Source organism: Neolamprologus brichardi, chromosome 8, assembly GCF_056152115.1.
Source record: "Neolamprologus brichardi isolate AB-2024 chromosome 8, ASM5615211v1, whole genome shotgun sequence".
Lineage (NCBI taxonomy): Eukaryota > Metazoa > Chordata > Actinopteri > Cichliformes > Cichlidae > Neolamprologus > Neolamprologus brichardi.
The window spans coordinates 2919178-2936053 of NC_142111.1; the positions used below are offsets into that span (position 1 = coordinate 2919178).

Here is a 16876-nt window from a genome sequence, read left to right on the forward strand (position 1 = left end):
GGCTAAAGTCATACGCAGTAATTGCTGTGACATTCCTTTGAGGCTGGAGTGAAAAAGTTTGGCGACAATGATCATATTCTATTACTGACCATGGTTTAACAAATGAACGTAATTTATTTAGTATAACCCAAAATGAGACTTATAATTAGATGTGTTGAGGTGACTGTTGTGATCTGGCCTTGTATAAATAAAATGGAATTGAATAAACCCAGGAACATGTTTACAAAGGCCTGTTTTAAATTTTAAATCGACCTTCTTCATAGTGGTCATCAGCTGTTTATTGTGCTTTAGCAAAATAATTCATTAGAAAGTAGTATATGAACTAATTTTGTTACTTACCTATGAACAGTCCTGTAGTTTTCGTGTCTCTGCTGCATTAACAGGTTGCTTTGAGGCCATTAAAAATAACTCAGATCTAAGGCACTTGTGCTTGGCTTCACTGTTCAGTTGCAGAAGTTATTTTCAACTACAGAAAACCTGAGCAAACTAAGAGCATTTTAATACCAGCATTCCAGCCTGCACTCCTCTGGACTAATTACATGTACAGAAACAGGTTCAAAGTTCAAAGTGTAATGTTATGATGAAGTAGTACATGCCATACTGCATATGTTTTGCATACTGCATAGAACAGTACATACTTTGTGAAGGCAACAACCAGTCATACCTGCTGCCACTTAGGATCACCAATTAACCGAACCTCATGCATGTCTTTGAACTGTAGGAGGAAGTACCCAGACAGAACATGCAAACTCCACACACCGTCTTGCTGTACGGTCGCACATTACACTGTAACAAATGTTATTCACATCACCAAGTGATTTTAATGTAACTTTTGTTGTACAGTATGCATTATGTGCATGTTAGTGGTATACTAATTAGTGGAATACTTCCTTATCTCAGTCTTACCACTGTGATATTGAACCTAAAGTGTGTTACCACTTTGGATTTCATCATTATTTATTATTCATCTCTGGCTCTGTTTTGTCCTGTCTCCGTCACCTCATTTCCAATGGCTCACAGCTTGGCACGGGTCCCCTCCCTGAGCCTCTTCTGTCAGAGGTTACTTCCTGTTAAACGGGAGTTTTTCCTTCCCACCTTCGCCAAGTGCTTGCTCATATGGGGTCGTGTGATTGTCGGGATTTTCTCTGTATTATTGTTATTATTAGTAGCAGTAGTAATTGTAGTAGTAATATAATGAAACTGAACTATTATTATTAGTAGTAGTAGTTGTTGTTGTTGACCTTTCTTTAATACTGCTATCAGTAGCAACGAAAGATCATAAAACACTCAACTGTAAGGCACTGATTAGTACTTTCTATTAGATCACACCACTCGTCTCCCATAATGCCTTTCTGTTCCTTAGCCGAGTGACAACTGTTTCATTGCTCGGTTTGACTTGTCAGGGCACCGATATCAGATGACGGCAATGCTGAATAAAAAGAAAACACAAAAAACTTTTCATCATCAGTGACTAGCAGCAGAACGTTGACCTTGAAGTAGGCTAGCCTACTTCAAGGTCAACGTCTGAAGCTTTGACAGCTTGCACGCAACCGCTGGATAACTGGCAAATTAATTTATCTGGAATAGATACTGAGTTTTATTTCGCAAAACCTTTTTTGTATTTGGACTTTGCTTTTTATTGACATTTATATACATATATGGCACTAAACCTACTGGTAATTACTTTATTGTGAAAGGAGTGCCCGGAAGCCTTAGATTATGTACAACTTGACAGTGCTGCTATCAGAGTAGTGTGTTCCTGGAAAGTGTGTGGATCTTTATTTAATTTAGGGCTTTCTCTCTTTGTAATTTTTTATTGGGGTTCATTAGAATAGATGTGTTGCTGAAGGAGATGTGGGGCGGGAGGGATTCTTAACTGGACGTTTAAAAAAGCTGCGATTTCTCCCGTCCGGGTAAGTTTTGATCAGCAGCAGAACAGCACAGCGCATTACCTCCGCTCTGTCTTTGTTTCATCCAGCCGGGCCTTGCCCCGATGCTTGCCGTTCTCTTTAATTGAGAGAACGTCTCGCCAAACTCCATGAAAAGTAACCCGTAATATGATAATATCTTGGTTTACGTGTTGTTTGGACCTCTACTAGCGAACAGGATGTATTTCTCTAAATCTTTAAGATCTACTCTTCAATTCGGAACTCATTTAATAAAGCAAAGACCACAATTTTAAACAAAATAAAACATTTTTAAATCTCATTGGCTGCTGTTTTCGCACTAAAGTTAGTAAGAGCCGCAGTAGGATGTAACCCACGGTGTCTGTCACTGAGCTATAAAAGTTGTCATTTTATCGGAATAATCGCACTTTGCGGGCAGTGGACCTCGCCGAAATGAACTTTGGCTGTTGTCGATAAGTAGAAGTTGATAAATCACGTTTTGTATGATACGATTTCCAGTCTTCAACGAAAAAGCCCTTAAAGTTCTCAAATCTTTAATGCAGTTAGAGAATGTTACCGGAGCCGGGCCTAGCTAGCGTTAGCTGTGGCTAAGCTAACGTGGTTAGCAAGCTCGACCTGTTAGTTCTAGTAGTTAAAAAGTCAGTCCAGTGTTCGGACAAAAATTATTGGGTAAACGTAACAACTTTTTATTCAGAACATTTAATACTATTAAGACAATTTGGAAATAAGCCAAAGCGTAAATTGTCAGTTAACCCTTGGCATATTCTCCAGCGTTAATGAAAATGAAGCACACGTCAGTTTCCAAGCTAATTTTAATAGCGTGACTTCATTTGTACGGGGTTGTGGTTCAGTTCTTTGCTTCAAATGAAATAAGCTTACTTTTGAGTGTGTTGAATAACAGTGTAAAAAAGTGTCAACTCAATGTAATGGTAAAAAGTAAAACTGTGATTTGGAGCTTTTGGGGGGAAAGAGCATTTGGTCTTAGGAAAGCCACTCTGGTTATCCTGTGTAGTGGTGAAATAAACCCAGAAACTGATCTCTGTATGCCACCATTTATAAGCTAACATGAATATCTTCTTCATTTTTCTACTGCAGTTGTTATGGAGCAGCCACCAGGGAGCATAGATGATCTACAGCCTCAAGACCTCTCTACTTCCTGCATCCCCACTGTGATCGACCTGACCAGGAAAGGGGAAGAATGTGTCCTCAACTCCACGACGGCTTTTGATGGCTTGTCGATGGTCAAGAGCCCCGGCTGGTTCCCAAACTCTGGGAACAGCAACCCTGGATTACAGGGATTCTCAGAGACCAGCTCCTCAGACATCGCACACCAATCAGGGGATCAAATTCAGCCAGACAATGCCTTCTCGCGCACTACAGTCACCCTTTCATACGTGAGCCGGTCTCACGTCTTCTCTTTTCAAGACACCCTATCTCAACACTCGCCTCTGTACAGTGTGTCGCCTATCAGCAAGTTCTCCCTCCACCCTCCTTGTGACACAGATAAAGGGCTCGGGGAGACCGGCTATGCAGTGAGCCAGCATTACTTGGCGCAGGTTGAGGGGCCCGAGGACCTCGCCACACAGACGGAACTTTTTCAGTCATTGTCTCAGGCTCAAGGGGGACTGGAGAACAATGTGGACAGAACACAGGACTCTCATGAGTGTAACAGTGGAGTCACTTTCAGTGACGTGGATGTTGAAAAGCCGCTGCAAGGCAAAGAGGATCACAGCCTTGCTGGTGATGACAGCCCACATCTGGATAACTGTTCAGGAGCATGTGCCGAATCCTCTCCAGAGACTGTCACCCCTGTCACAGAGAAGGACGAGCGGAAAGCAGGCTCTGAGGTGCTCTTTCTCATGTCTAAGACACCAGAGCAGGTGGTTGCCTCAGACAGTGCGGGTGCCAGAGACCTTTGTTCACTGAGCAGGGAGTATATAAGTCCTCTGGAGGACCCCGTTTCCCCCTCTGCTACCTCACTGGACGATGTGGAAGATGTATTTGTCCTGCCTCAGGCCTCAAGCTCACCCAGCGGCGACAACTCTTATCTTGAGACGACTGAGGGGGTCTCGTGTGATAGCTTGAATACAGAAGGGGCCATTCAGCCAAGCTCTGGCATCAGCGATGGCACCACAAGGTTGGATTCAAGTGATGAAAATAAACAGCCGGGCAGTAGACGAAAGGCTGCGCTGGAGCCTTTGATCGACTTGACAGATGATGTTTGTGCAGCGGAAGTTCCTGAAAACAATCACAAGACTGTTATTCCTCACATGAACGGGAATGCAAAGGCACTAGAGAGAAGTTTGAAAGAAAAGAAGCTGCCAATACGCTCCAGCAGAGGGACACGGCTAGAGGCCATAGTTATGAATATAAATTCAAGCAGGTATAAAGTATCAGGATGCATACGCACTAGTAACAAAGTTAATGCTTCCCAGTCAACATCTAGCGATTCCACTAAATCTATTTCTAAGAAGAAAGACTCTGTGTTAGCAGGTAAAAGGAGAAGCCGAGTAAAAGTGTCTGCCTCAGCGAAACCAGCGAAACAGAAAGCAGCAACTCCTCTGAAAAGAGGCAAATCAAATAACCTGAATACTGACAGCTGCAAAGACTCTACCTCTGATTCAGAAATGATCGGTAATTCTAAAAAGTCGCGGCGCAGCGCACCTCCAAAAAGCCCCCGGTCTGCTGCGCGGAGAGAGAGTTCAAAGACTGAACCGATGAATGTTTCCCAACCTGTGCACCCACCCCAAACGAGCCCTGTGAAGTCAAAGAGGAAAACCTCCCCGCAGTCAAGTCCTCAGTTTGCTCTACATAATAACTCAAAGGAGGAGCCTGAACTGCTTCCTCAGCCAGACCCCTCAGTGGAAATCCAGGTGGCAAGATTTTCTCCACCATCAAAATCTCCAAAGAAAAACCAAGGCAAAGCCAACAGCAGATCTCCTGCTAGCAAAGCGTCGCCCACTGCCAAGACGAAGGCTGCTCGCACTCCCAAAAGAAGACGAAAGAAACATAAACCGGGTCAGTCTTCGTCCATGTTTTCCCCAAAAGAGCCTGAGATCAAGCTCAAGTATGTCAACTACAAGGAGGATAAAAGGGATATGAGGCCAGACAGTTTCTCTCCGTTTATCCACGTGGAGCGTCAGCAGTCCTCTCCGTCGCTGTGTACTGTCGTCAATTACCCAGAGGAGGTAAGGGCGCAGCACAAGAAGGGCTCGCAGCAGCAGCAGGCTAATACCAGCGGCTTCATTTCTGCAGTCGTACCCAGCACTTCCTGTCTGCAGCTGGGCCGGGTGTCCACTCACGGTCAGGATCAGCGCCCTCTTATCTGCTGCCTGTGTGGACAGTCAGCCAACGCCATGGACTTGGGGGACCTTCACGGCCCTTACTTCCCTGAAGGTTACCAGCCGAGCACCAAAAAACCAGCCAGCACTTTAGGCCTCAAAGAGGATGACTACAGTGATTCGGACTCTTCATCTTGCAGCATGAGAGGAAGGGGGAGGAAGTGTGCCGCTGTGCCCGCTGTGCGGGCCCTGAGGCCTGGAGCTCAGCTGAAGAAGAGGGGCCTAATGGAGAACCACCGATGGAACAACAGCAGCATCAGCACAGGCAGCCCTGCAGCTAAACGAGTGCGGTCAGATGCTAGCTCTGCGAATGTGGAGGACTGGTATAGCCCCCCTGTGTTGCTTCTCCAACCTTGTGAATACTGGCTTCATGAAGACTGCGGCATCTGGTCTGCAGGCGTGTTCCTTGTGAAGGGCAAAGTGTACGGCCTGGAGGAGGCTGTCAAAGTAGGCCAGGAGACGGTAAATCTGCACTTTAAATTTGGAGTGTTGCACAATAGCACATGGACTCATAGCTGACATAATGAAGCTGGAAATGAAAGCAGCATTGTGATGTTAATGTTAATGCAGGTGGCTTGTTTTCTGTGCCTGTAAGAGAGTTATATATTTTAAATGCTTTCAAATCACTGCAAGAGGAAACGTGATTAATTAGCTTATTATCTCAGTTAGAAAAACACTGGAAATTATTGGTGCAGGGAAAACGACAGTGAGACACTATTTTTGGGGAGATCTCCTTACTTTTTGGCAAAGTTTTAACCATCTACAAGGTAAGATGGATACAGTGCTTTCCCTTTTGAGGCCAAAAGTCAAAATTTGCAAAGAGCCAGTCAGGAGTTTTCACCTGGAACACCTCCCTCAACTCAGACTTCCAACTCGGAAACCTGGAGCAGTCTCACTAACTATAGTCTGTGTAGCCACTGTTGTATGTTTTTTACTGGTTAAAATAGTCATATGCACTGACCTGGTTCTGTCTGTGAACGTGCTGCAGCAGTGTTTTTAAGTACTAAAATCCAAGCATAGTGAGTGTTGTTGTGATGTATTAGTAATAAATATATACGCTCCCCCTTGCTGAGGAGCAAATGAAATCCTGATTTTCCAACTTTGCTACCAAGACTTGGTAAACTCGAGAGTGACGCCACTCCCAGTTCCAACATGGGTCCTCCAAGGCCGTTATTCTTAAGGAGAAGAATGGTGCCAGTGGCTTTACAACCATCTAATTACAAGCACTGTGCAGTCAGAGTTAGGTTATAAAGGGCTAAATTAGAACCTATTTGATATAACCAGTTAGAAACCTTGTGAGAAAAGACCAAAATGACTTAAAGGTTCTAGTTTCTGAAACTATCCTTATTCAGCATGTAGTTCAGATGACCTAGTCCAGAATTCCCCCAGTGGTTCATTTGCCTCTTTTTAAGATACGATCATTAAATTAAACATTGATCTCTTTTTAAGTCATTAGTAGAAATCTTGCATAACTTAAGGCTTTCGATATTTATATGATGATATCAAATGTGTGTTTCATAAAACGGTCCCTGCAAAATGTGTCACAGCAAACTTTTGACTGTTGGTTGAGGTCATACAGCTCAAGATAGCCTGAGCTAGCTTGTGTTCATCCATTGTTCTACACATACACTTGAGAGACTGCAGCTAGTACCAGCATGTCCCTGCTGCCACCGGAGTAGGAGTTATGCATAGAAATTAATAGAGGTGATAGTATATTTTAGCTTGAGCATGCCTCGGGGACTTTTAGTTTGATGCCTGATACGACTGAAGATCAACATTGGCATCTTAAAGTCAAAGTGTCTCCTGTATGAAGGGTACACCAAGGCAGCGTTCTTTCAGTTTCTCCTAAGGTGATAAGGTGTTAACCATCTTAAACCATCATGAGTCAGACCGGTATCAGATTGGTGGTAAATGCAGCCTTTGGGTTTCACTTTATTTTGAAAGACTGTTAAAGAGCCTCACTGTTTACATCAGCCATTGTACATTATGACGACTGCTGCTGAAGGCAGTGTTTTAATTAAAACTATATAGTAGTTACCTTAGTGCTATATATCCTGTCCCATGTAGTAAAAGTGGAAATCACAGCTTGCAGAAGTGTGCACGATGTCTTCTCTTAACCTCATCTGCTGTTTTTTCAGACGTGTTCAGCGTGCCATGACCCAGGTGCTACGCTTGGCTGTTTCTTCAAAGGCTGCCCCAACAAGTACCACTACAGGTGTGCTCTGGAGTCAGGTACGCAGCAGAGCACAAACTCTTATCATGCCAGTCTTGTGCAATTTTAAAATTTGCATGCATGCTTAAGTTGTAGACTGTATGTAAAAGATGGACCCGTGTTAATTTTATTGACCAATAATTTTCGTCATAGTTTGAAACTTTTGTCACGAAATGTCTGTGAAGGTTCTCAGTCATCCAGGTCATCGTAGTCTAAGGAGCTTGCAAAGAAAAGCGTCTGGACTTCTTTAAGTTGCTTGAAGACGTTTCGCCTCTCATCCGAGAAGCTTCTTCAGTTCTAAGGTCAAATGGCGGAGAGTCCCAGATTTAAACCCAGTGGGCGTTTCCCCCCCAAAGAGGGACAAAAGGACCCCTGATGATCCTCTAATCACCTGAGCCAAGGTGTGAAAATGGGTGTGGGTCCCAATCAGCCAAGCTCCTTTGACTTTTGTCATGAAATAAAAATGAGATAATGCGGGACAAGTTTGGAAGTGATACAATCTGAAGTAATCTCCTTGTGCATATTTGACTCTGGCCAATGCGGAAGTGCCTCAAACTTGGATTCTTTCTGCTGGCGCCTGTGTTTGGGAAACATGCTTTCAGTTGTGTAGAAGTCTGCGGGGAAACGGCCCTGGCTCTAGGTGACATCTGTAAACCTTTTACTGAGTGTTTTATAGTCTTAACTGGTAGTTCCAAGTTTTCTTAAATACAGCATTTTTTCTCTAATAGTCAAAAAAGCGAAGTATGTTTTAGGGCTGGGCTACCTTGTGATTGGTGATTGAGCACGAGTATTTTTGAAAACGCAGATTTTTCTGCACACGTACAAACCATGTTTAGTCTTTCCCTCTCAGGCTTCTAGACTTCTGATTGGCCAACATTTTGTTCTTAGTGTTTACATGTGGACGGAGATTTTTTTTTCAAAACCGCACGTGTGGACGGGATTTTAAAAAAAAACGAAAACTGAAAATCTCCGTTTTAAAAAACTACCCATGTACGTGTGGACGTAGCCTGATTCTACTGTATGCAGTGCCTCTTGGTTTCTCAGTCAGAGCCATCCGTAGCTCATCACAAGCACTTTGTACGCCCAAAACACTAAGCTTGAGACTTTGCATCCGGACTTCCCTAACCAGTGGTTGACGTCTTGGTGGCCAGGTTCATCTTTTATATACAGTCTATTTTTTTCAGGCTTATCTTGAGTGTTGAATTTACTTACAGTAGCACGCAGCCCTGCAGGTTTTCCTCTGGTGATTGGAATTTTTGCCACCACCCACACTTTGATGGAGTAACTTTAGATTTATGTATGCCATCTGCCCCTCTGACAACTGCTTTTACTTTTTCTTATTTACTTTTTTTGCTCCACATCTGAAGTCTCAAATTAAACTTTAACAGGTACAAAGTTAAAGTTGAACACATACACCCACGACTGTCGCTTTGTGCTCAGTGTGTGCGTGCACGCATGTGCACTGTTCTGAAAATAGCTCCTTTGTGAAGGGCTGTTGGCTTTTATCACTTCCGCTCAGGCTGAACTTGCACGTGGAGGCGTTTGAGCCTTTCAGATGAATCGGTGCATCATTGCCAACTCCTGTTCTGTTCTTGTTCTGCAGACTGTGTACTCATTGAAGAAAACTTCTCCATGAAGTGTAAGAAGCACAAGGTGAGCTCTTTAAAACTCTATTTGTGTGCGCTTTGAAAATGTATGTTTGCTCTTATTGAAGATTTGGCTTGCGACCATTTAAAAACGTAACCTCTGGATTTGTGACGTCTTCTTAGAACAAGACATTCAAAGGCCCCTCCAGGGAGCAGATGGGACGAAAGGGGACAGAAACCTCGTGAGGTCAGTAAATACGTTTCCTGCTTTCTGCTGATCAAACCACTGACAGTTGAAATATATCGGGCAACAAGAGAGCGTTTTTTGTATTTTTAAAGCTGTGAGCCAGTATAGTGGTTATCTTGGTTTGGGGTAACTGCTGAGCGGCAAAAGTACACAAGCTAATTTTAATTTAGCTCGTTTTCTAAACCCACAGTACAGATTTGCACGAGGCATCAACTTCCTGAAAAGCAGAATTGAGCATGGTTTTAGTTCAATCTCAGCCACAATCAAATCATATATAGATGTGCTGAACATAGAAATGCAGCCAGAAATGAGTGATTCCATTTAACTGTTTCCGTTAACTGTTCATGATATTATAACAATCTGGAAGTGAATGGGAAAGACAGCAACTCATTCACAAAGTGATTGGCCACGTAACACCACAGAGCGATTTCAGCAGATGCTGTGGCGTGTGTGCAGAATAATAATAATAATAATAATAATAATAATAACTTTATTTATAAAGTGCTTTCAAACAAAGTGCTGTACAACTATTTGAAACTAAAAAGATAAAAAATAATAATAATAAAAGCGATACATAGCAATACAGGTAAAAGACACAATACAAGTTAAAAACAGTAAAAATTTAAAAACTAAAAGCCATAGAATTAAGACTTGTAACATAAGGTGAACAAATGTGTCTTCAGCTTAGTTTTAAAATGCAGAGGTCGACAACTTTCTGCTGAGTCGATTGTTACAAATTGAAAATTGTTTCCAAATTTCATGTGGCCTTCAGGTTAGCTCAAGAACAGTGTGTACAGAATTTAATAGAAAGGGTTTCCATGGCTGAGCAGCTACATCACCAACCACAATGCAAAGTGTCGGATGCATGGGTGTAAAGCATGTCGACACTGGACACCAGAGCAGTGGAGACATGTTCTCTGGAGCAGCGAATCACACTTCTCCGTTAAGCAATTCGATGGAAGAGTCTGGGTTTGGTGGTTGCCAGGAGAATGGTACTTGTCTGACTACACTGTGCTAAGTGTAAAGCCTGGTAGAGGGGGCATTATGATGTGAGGTATGAGTTGGACTCGGCCCCTTAGTTCCAGTAAAAGGAACATTTTGGCCACTTTCATGGTCCCAACAGTTTGGAGATGACCCCGCTCCAATTTTAACATGACTGCGCACCAGTACATAAAGCAAAGCCCATAACGACATGGACGAGAGAGTTTGGTGTGGATAACTTGACTGGCCTGCACAGAATCCTGCCTCAGCCCAACAGAGCACCTTTGAGATAAATTGGAGCAGAGACTGAGCAACATCAGCGTCTGACCTCACAAATGTGCTTCTGGAAGAATGGTCAGAAATTCCCATAAACACTCCTAAACCTTGTGGAAAGCCTTCCCAGAAGAACAGAAGCTATTACAGCTACAAAGGGTGAGCCTGCATTAGAGGTGGGAATCACCATACATCCCACGATACGATATTATTGCGATTTTTTCTTCTTTTTTTTAAATATTTTGCGATATTCAGATTCTGTACATAAAGGTAAACTTTATCAATATTCATTTTATCTAATATCAAAGTCTCACACTCAGTCTTTCTCTCATTTCAGTTTGATTGTTGACAAACTGAACGGTTTGTATTACAGTCTAGTCCAACTTAACTGAACGCAACCATCTGGTACAATTATAGCTATTCTGAACTATGCAGTTTATGAAAACTATGCAGCCCCTTCAGCAACTGAAGAATTTGAAAGTAAATTAAAACAAAATATAATTTTACATTAAATAAAAAAGTTTTAAACTTAATTAAAATAAAACATGTTTATTGCTGCCAAAAAACAAGTTAAACACATTTGGACAGTGAAGGAATGTCAGGATTCTTGCTCAGAAAAAGGATCAACATGCTCTGAAGTCAGAGCACAAAAACCTTTTTTGTAACAAAATATCGATTTCTGCTGTCCCTGTATCCATACATTATTAGCAAACAAAATATCACCATACTACACAGTATCGATTTTTTTCCCACCCCTAGCCTGCATCATATTAGTCACTATATGTTTATATGCATGTGAAGGCAGATGAGGGATTACTTTAGGCAATATAGTGTATTTGTTAAAAACATATAAGCTAGTTTTATTAGATTGGAGGGTTTACTTTAACAAAGCATGGTTAAGTTTTTACTAAGGGAAATGGGAAACAGATGGGAAACATTGAGACAAATCGACCTGCCACTCGTGCTGCTGGTGGTTAGGATCCAGAACCCTGGTGTGACGACTCATGTAGGGGCAGCTGCTGCTCCTTTTTTTGCTCTCTATGAAATGCATTGAGAGGGGTTTTTTTGTTTTTGTTTTTCTCCTGTTAGAAGATTCACCTGCAGCATTTTCGCAGGCCTTCCCACCACCTCGCTGGTAACCATGGCGACACTGGACCAGGGTTGTTCTGACTGACAGCTAGCACCCGCAAACCTTAACTTCACCCTCTGTCCTTCAACTGCACTGTTAACCCCCACCAGGCACTGGGACTGGAGGACCCCGGTCACCTCCCTCAGTCCAGTCTGACAGGACTCATCAGCCGACGCCACCCGCGGACTGACGAGAACCGTTCTTGAAGTAACATGCTGAATTTGTTATTTGTGTAGTTATTTATATGGGATGTTTTGGTTTCTTTTTTCTTCTTCTTCTGAATTAAATATGAATAACAATCAAAGATATTTAATTTTTTTAAAGATTTTCTAAGTATTTGATTATATTTGGGTTATTTATTCTTGTATTGGTTTCTTTAGCAGTTGTCAAAGAGGTTTGATTGAGTGTTTTGTTTTTTTTTAAGTTATTGCTAAAGCAGTTTTGATGTTGAATTAAACAGCCAGTCATGGAGACAGAAAGAAGGGGCTGGTGGCTCAAGGTAGTACCCTCCCAGAGTAAAGGTACCTGATTATCGTCAACACAACAGGGTTCCAGATTTAATGCAACACCTTGTGCGATCATTATGCTTTCTGTTTCCAGTGCAGATTCACCCAGCAGGTGTTACTGAGCGAGCCGCAAAGCGTGCATGTATTTGAATGTATTTTCACAGGAAGCACTTTGGCCCTCTGCTCCAGCTGCAGTATTACTGTCTTCAGCTGACCACTGCCTCCAAACTTTGTTGGCCTCAGGCTCTTATATCTGGCTTTTGAGGCTCATTGGTCACCTTGTCAACTTAAAATAGTCCGATCCAACTGCCTCCCTCCCACCTCGGCCTGAGAGAATTTCTGCCTGTACGATCTTTAAATCAGTTTGGATCTTAACAAACTTCAGTCTGAATTGTTAGGAGCTGTGTTAGGGGTTTATAAATTAATAAACAATTAATTTTCTTCCACTCCTAAAGGAAAGGGAATCCTGTGTTAGATTTCCCTTTCATCATCTCAACAAACCAGCCCCCCTTAGACCACAGGACCACTCAGCTGCTCGCTTGACTTCAGACCCAACAAGGAGGGGCAACAGTTACTCTGCTGTTCCATCAGTCTTAAATTGAATAGGAATGGCCGCGCTAGTATTAAGGTTCCTGATGTCTTTACTTGGGCCTACATGCTGCTCTTGAAGAAGCCTTATCTGACTTACCAGCGCTACATGGACTCGGCGTTCCTTCACTAGCTTTTGGTCCAACAACAAATCCGTGGATGTACTGCACACGGTGTTCCTGAGGGCAGCTTGCATGCACTTTTATGCAGCAGACTCTGTTATTAGTAATACCAGATACGTGCTGGGCCGCCTCCTAGTAAAACCCTCTGGCTGCACAGGTGCTCACCTACTCTGTGGGACTTGCTCAAACCCAGTGTACCTGTTGAGGACGTCAGACTCAGTTTTTTGTTTTAGAAGAAAAGTCTTTGTGATCAGTGTTGGTGTTAAAGTCTGTGCACTTCTCCTTAGCGCCATTAGGAGCAGCGCTGTGCTGTGTGAGCACATTAAGCCATTACTCGATGTCAGCAGACATCCACACAGAGGCAGCTGAAGGCTTCGTCTGCTTAGTGTCTCACCAGAAGCAGCAGGATTCAAACACACACACACACACACACATCTCCCTACCCTGAAAACACCATGTCTGTTCCATTCGTGCCATCTTTCTGTTTTGCCGTTTTTATATTTTGTTGCAGTGAAATAATACATTTTTTAATCAACTATTTTTAAGTAAGCAGGTGTGTCACTGAGCCTGTAGTTCTTTGTTTTTCATTTTCCAGTTTCAAGCACTTGTACCAAATAGAGATTTTGGAGAATGTTTTATTATTACAGTCTTGCAAAATGCTTGGGTTTTTTAAAACTATGTTGTATGTGTGTTAATCTCAGGGCTGAATCTCAGATATTCGAATGGGTTTTTATGTTTTTCTTCTGTTGTGTCAACCCCACATTGACTGGAGCAATGATACATGTAAGCAGGAAGTGCTCATCTCCTCAGATGTAACGCCTTTTTCTGTCCTGGTTACACACTACTCGTCACATTCCAACGCCGCCTCCATGTGTCCGTCGGTGATGCGGTGTTTTGTTTTAGGACATCGACTGCTTCACTGTCACACTTTTGTCATCGTCTTATTTTTATGGTAACTTTTTTGTATTGTCTTGTCCATTTGTTGGAGCACCAGAGGTCATGTAATTGTTTAAGAATAAATATTTTGTTCGCTGTTTTTCTGAAAGAATTTTTTATCTTTATCTTGAGTAAAGTTTTTCTCTTATAATATAGACATATTAGAATACTGCAAAGCATCACAATGACTGATATGAAATTATATATTATGATAAAAATAAATGTGAAATTGATATATAGTTATAGCATTTATCCCTTCATCCTGCATACTGAGGTGATGTCCACAGTTTGGCTCGGTTTTTCCAAAGTTGAGACATTTTTGTCTTTTTATTTATATGGTTGGGAAGAAAGAAGAGGGACAGCAGCATAAACCTGCAGCCATCTACAGATTTTTGTTGAATGCAATACATAAACAACCAAACACCCCTAAAAGAGAAGGAAGGGATGAAAGCATTTAAACCTGGGACACCTGCATTAACTGGATAAAACCGTAGATGCTGCTCTGGGCGCAGTCGTTTAAAAGATGTAATCTGAATAACAATTATCCAGTTTTGACAGGGCCTTTACTTAATCCACTGCACCTTTGTCTTGGTTGTTCAAAAGGGCATTTTATAAAATCACACTGATCCAAAACTACTGAAAGCCTTACTGGTAATAACCAGTAATTTTACTGGGATGCAGAGGGCGCCAAAGTTCATGCAAAAGAAAAGCTCCCTTATTAATTCATGATATTAAGTTTGACATTAACAGCTGTTATGTGAAATGTCTAGTTAATAATGCATTTGCTGTTTAATTCATAACCATATTTCACCTGCTTTGTCTTTATGAGAATGTAACAGCTCACAGACACTTAGCAAAAACACAAAGACAGGTGGAACTCATGAGGAAATACACTATTTAAAAGGGCGATCGTGGCTCAAAAGTTGGCAGTTCCTCTTGTAATCGGAAGGTTGCCGATTCGAGCCCCGGCTCGGACAGTCTCGGTCGTTGTGTCTTTGGGCAAGACACTTCACCTACCGCCTACTGGTGTTGGCCAGAGGGGCCGGTGGTGCGATATGGCAGCCTCGCTTCTGTCAGTCTGCCCCAGGGCAGCTGTGGCTACAACTGTAGCTGCCTCCACCAGTGTGTGAATGCAAGATTGAATGAATAGTGGAATTGTAAAAGCACTTTGAGGGTCTCGAAAAGCGCTATATAAATGCAATACATTATTATTATAAAACAAAGTGTAAAAGAAGGGCTACAATGCAGTTTGCCATTCTCTTAACTCTGTTTTCTTGTTTGACTGCCTTTTGACTTTTTATTTAATTTTTCCTCTGAAGTCCATTCTATTCAGTTTCAATTCAAATTTATTTATACAGCACCAAATCACAACAACAGTCGCCTCAAGGTGCTTTATATTGTAAGGCTGCAGTAATACAAAGAAAACAGAGAAAACCCTAACAATCATATGACCCCTATGAGCAAGAACTTTGGCAACAGTGAGAAGGAAAAACTCCTTTTTAACAGGAAGAAACCTCCGGCAGAACCAGGCTCAGAGAGGGGCGGGGCCATCTGCGGTTGACCGGTGCTGTGCCAAAAAGTGATTGTCTGCCAAAAAGTGATTTCCGGTATTTGGCAAAAACTGATTGCTCGTATTTAAACTGCTATAAGTAACTTGTTGGCCTATAATATGTGAAACATATGTCAAATGCATCCCTCATGGATGACACAAAGTCATATTGAGCCACAAACAACATTCATGTAACAAGATAGAAGCCGCAATCAGTTTTTGGCAGCGACTTTTATAGAACCTTTATTTATGCAGTTAAAAAAAAATCTCATTAACATTAAAAATGTATTTTGTAAGATTAAGTTGGCCAGGATGACAGCAGAAATGGCAGCAAATATTACAATAGTTCTGTAAAAATATTTTAAGTGGAGATAAAGGACGGGATTGGTTATAATGTGAGTACAATAACACAGAGTTAGCATTGTGGACTATGCAGGATACTTGAAAAAACAGATAATCTTTTAATTCTATATATAACCCCTTTGTAAACGCTGTTCACCGAAGTCTATTTACCAACATACATAAAGATATTACACATAAAAAATACACGGAAACATTGGAAATCACTTTTTGGCACAACACCGGCTGGGGGAAGAAAGGAAGACGGGACAAAAGCACGCCGTGGAAGAGAGCCAGATATTAATAACAACTAATAACTGAATAAAGATCAGTATCAGTCTGAATCCAAGTATTTGCTGGGATCAGAGTGATTTGATATTTTCAAGCAAATTAATTAGTTACAATGTCCTAGAGGGGCAGGAAAAGAACAACAATTATCAAAAATGAAAATAAAGTGCACGGTTAGTGTCTGAGTAACCCATGGCAGTGCCCCAGCATGCACAACTGTGAAACTGAGGCAGCTAAATTCAGCCATCACCTACTGTGGTTACACAGCTGTTCTTTTCCTACGTCACGTTCATCTCCACTTAGTGAACAATAAGTAAAGGGCCTGCTAATTTTCTTTATGTTGCATCAGTTTAAATGTTTGCTGTATGTACGGTAAAAATGCAAAAAAGTCATTTATATACAACAAGTGTTCTTCGACTGCACTGGGGTACGATAGGTTAAAGCAACTTTTTGCTAAACTATAAAACAAACGCTCTTTACTGTGATTGTTTGTAAAAATTGAAGGTCACAAGCTAATTCATCATTAGCTGCATGCTATCAGGGTCTATGGCCTTGTTAGGCTTAAATATTAGAAGTTAGTTACTGTGTCAGCTCCCTGAATCCAGAATTGAATTTAAAGTCCTCCTCCTGATATACAGAGGCATAATTCACCATCAAGTCTTAATAATCGTCATATTAAATGGCAGAAACAATTCTGTGCATGAATCTCCTCTTATCTGCTTTGGTGCAAATCATTTTTTTTAACTTACTTTGATTGAACCTTTGCCTCGCGTTTGATAATTAAAGGGTTCGCCTTAAAACTGGTGCATTAACCAAAATCTAAAATTATTCTTCTGAATTATACTTGGACACTGCAGTCAGCCACCCAGCAT

General features: G+C 41.7%; 1 protein-coding gene across 2 annotated transcripts; it reads left to right on the plus strand.

Annotated features, from left to right (window-relative positions):
* Positions 1-1720: 1720 nt before the first annotated feature.
* On the plus strand, positions 1721-13446 carry si:dkey-94l16.4 (uncharacterized). 2 transcript variants are annotated; one of them, XM_035910428.2, is made up of 6 exons: positions 1721-1913; positions 3003-5710; positions 7387-7480; positions 9064-9113; positions 9230-9293; positions 11637-13446. In XM_035910428.2, exons 2-5 carry the CDS (start codon positions 3008-3010, stop codon positions 9290-9292), a joined length of 2910 nt encoding a protein of 969 aa, XP_035766321.2. In that variant the 5' UTR covers positions 1721-1913; positions 3003-3007; the 3' UTR covers position 9293; positions 11637-13446. The 2 variants fall into 2 exon arrangements, with proteins under 2 accessions (XP_035766321.2, XP_035766322.2); XM_035910429.2 differs by having other exon boundaries at positions 11663-13446.
* The last annotated feature ends 3430 nt before the right edge of the window (positions 13447-16876 follow it).

Bases quoted from the DNA above. Each gene is read 5' to 3' on its own strand.
- si:dkey-94l16.4 (XM_035910428.2), top strand. From the start codon at position 3,008: ATGGAGCAGCCACCAGGGAGCATAGATGATCTACAGCCTCAAGACCTC. The intron at 5,711-7,386 runs GTAAATCTGCAC...CTGTTTTTTCAG, and splicing joins TCAAAGTAGGCCAGGAGACG to ACGTGTTCAGCGTGCCATGA. The intron at 9,114-9,229 runs GTGAGCTCTTTA...ACGTCTTCTTAG, and splicing joins TGAAGTGTAAGAAGCACAAG to AACAAGACATTCAAAGGCCC.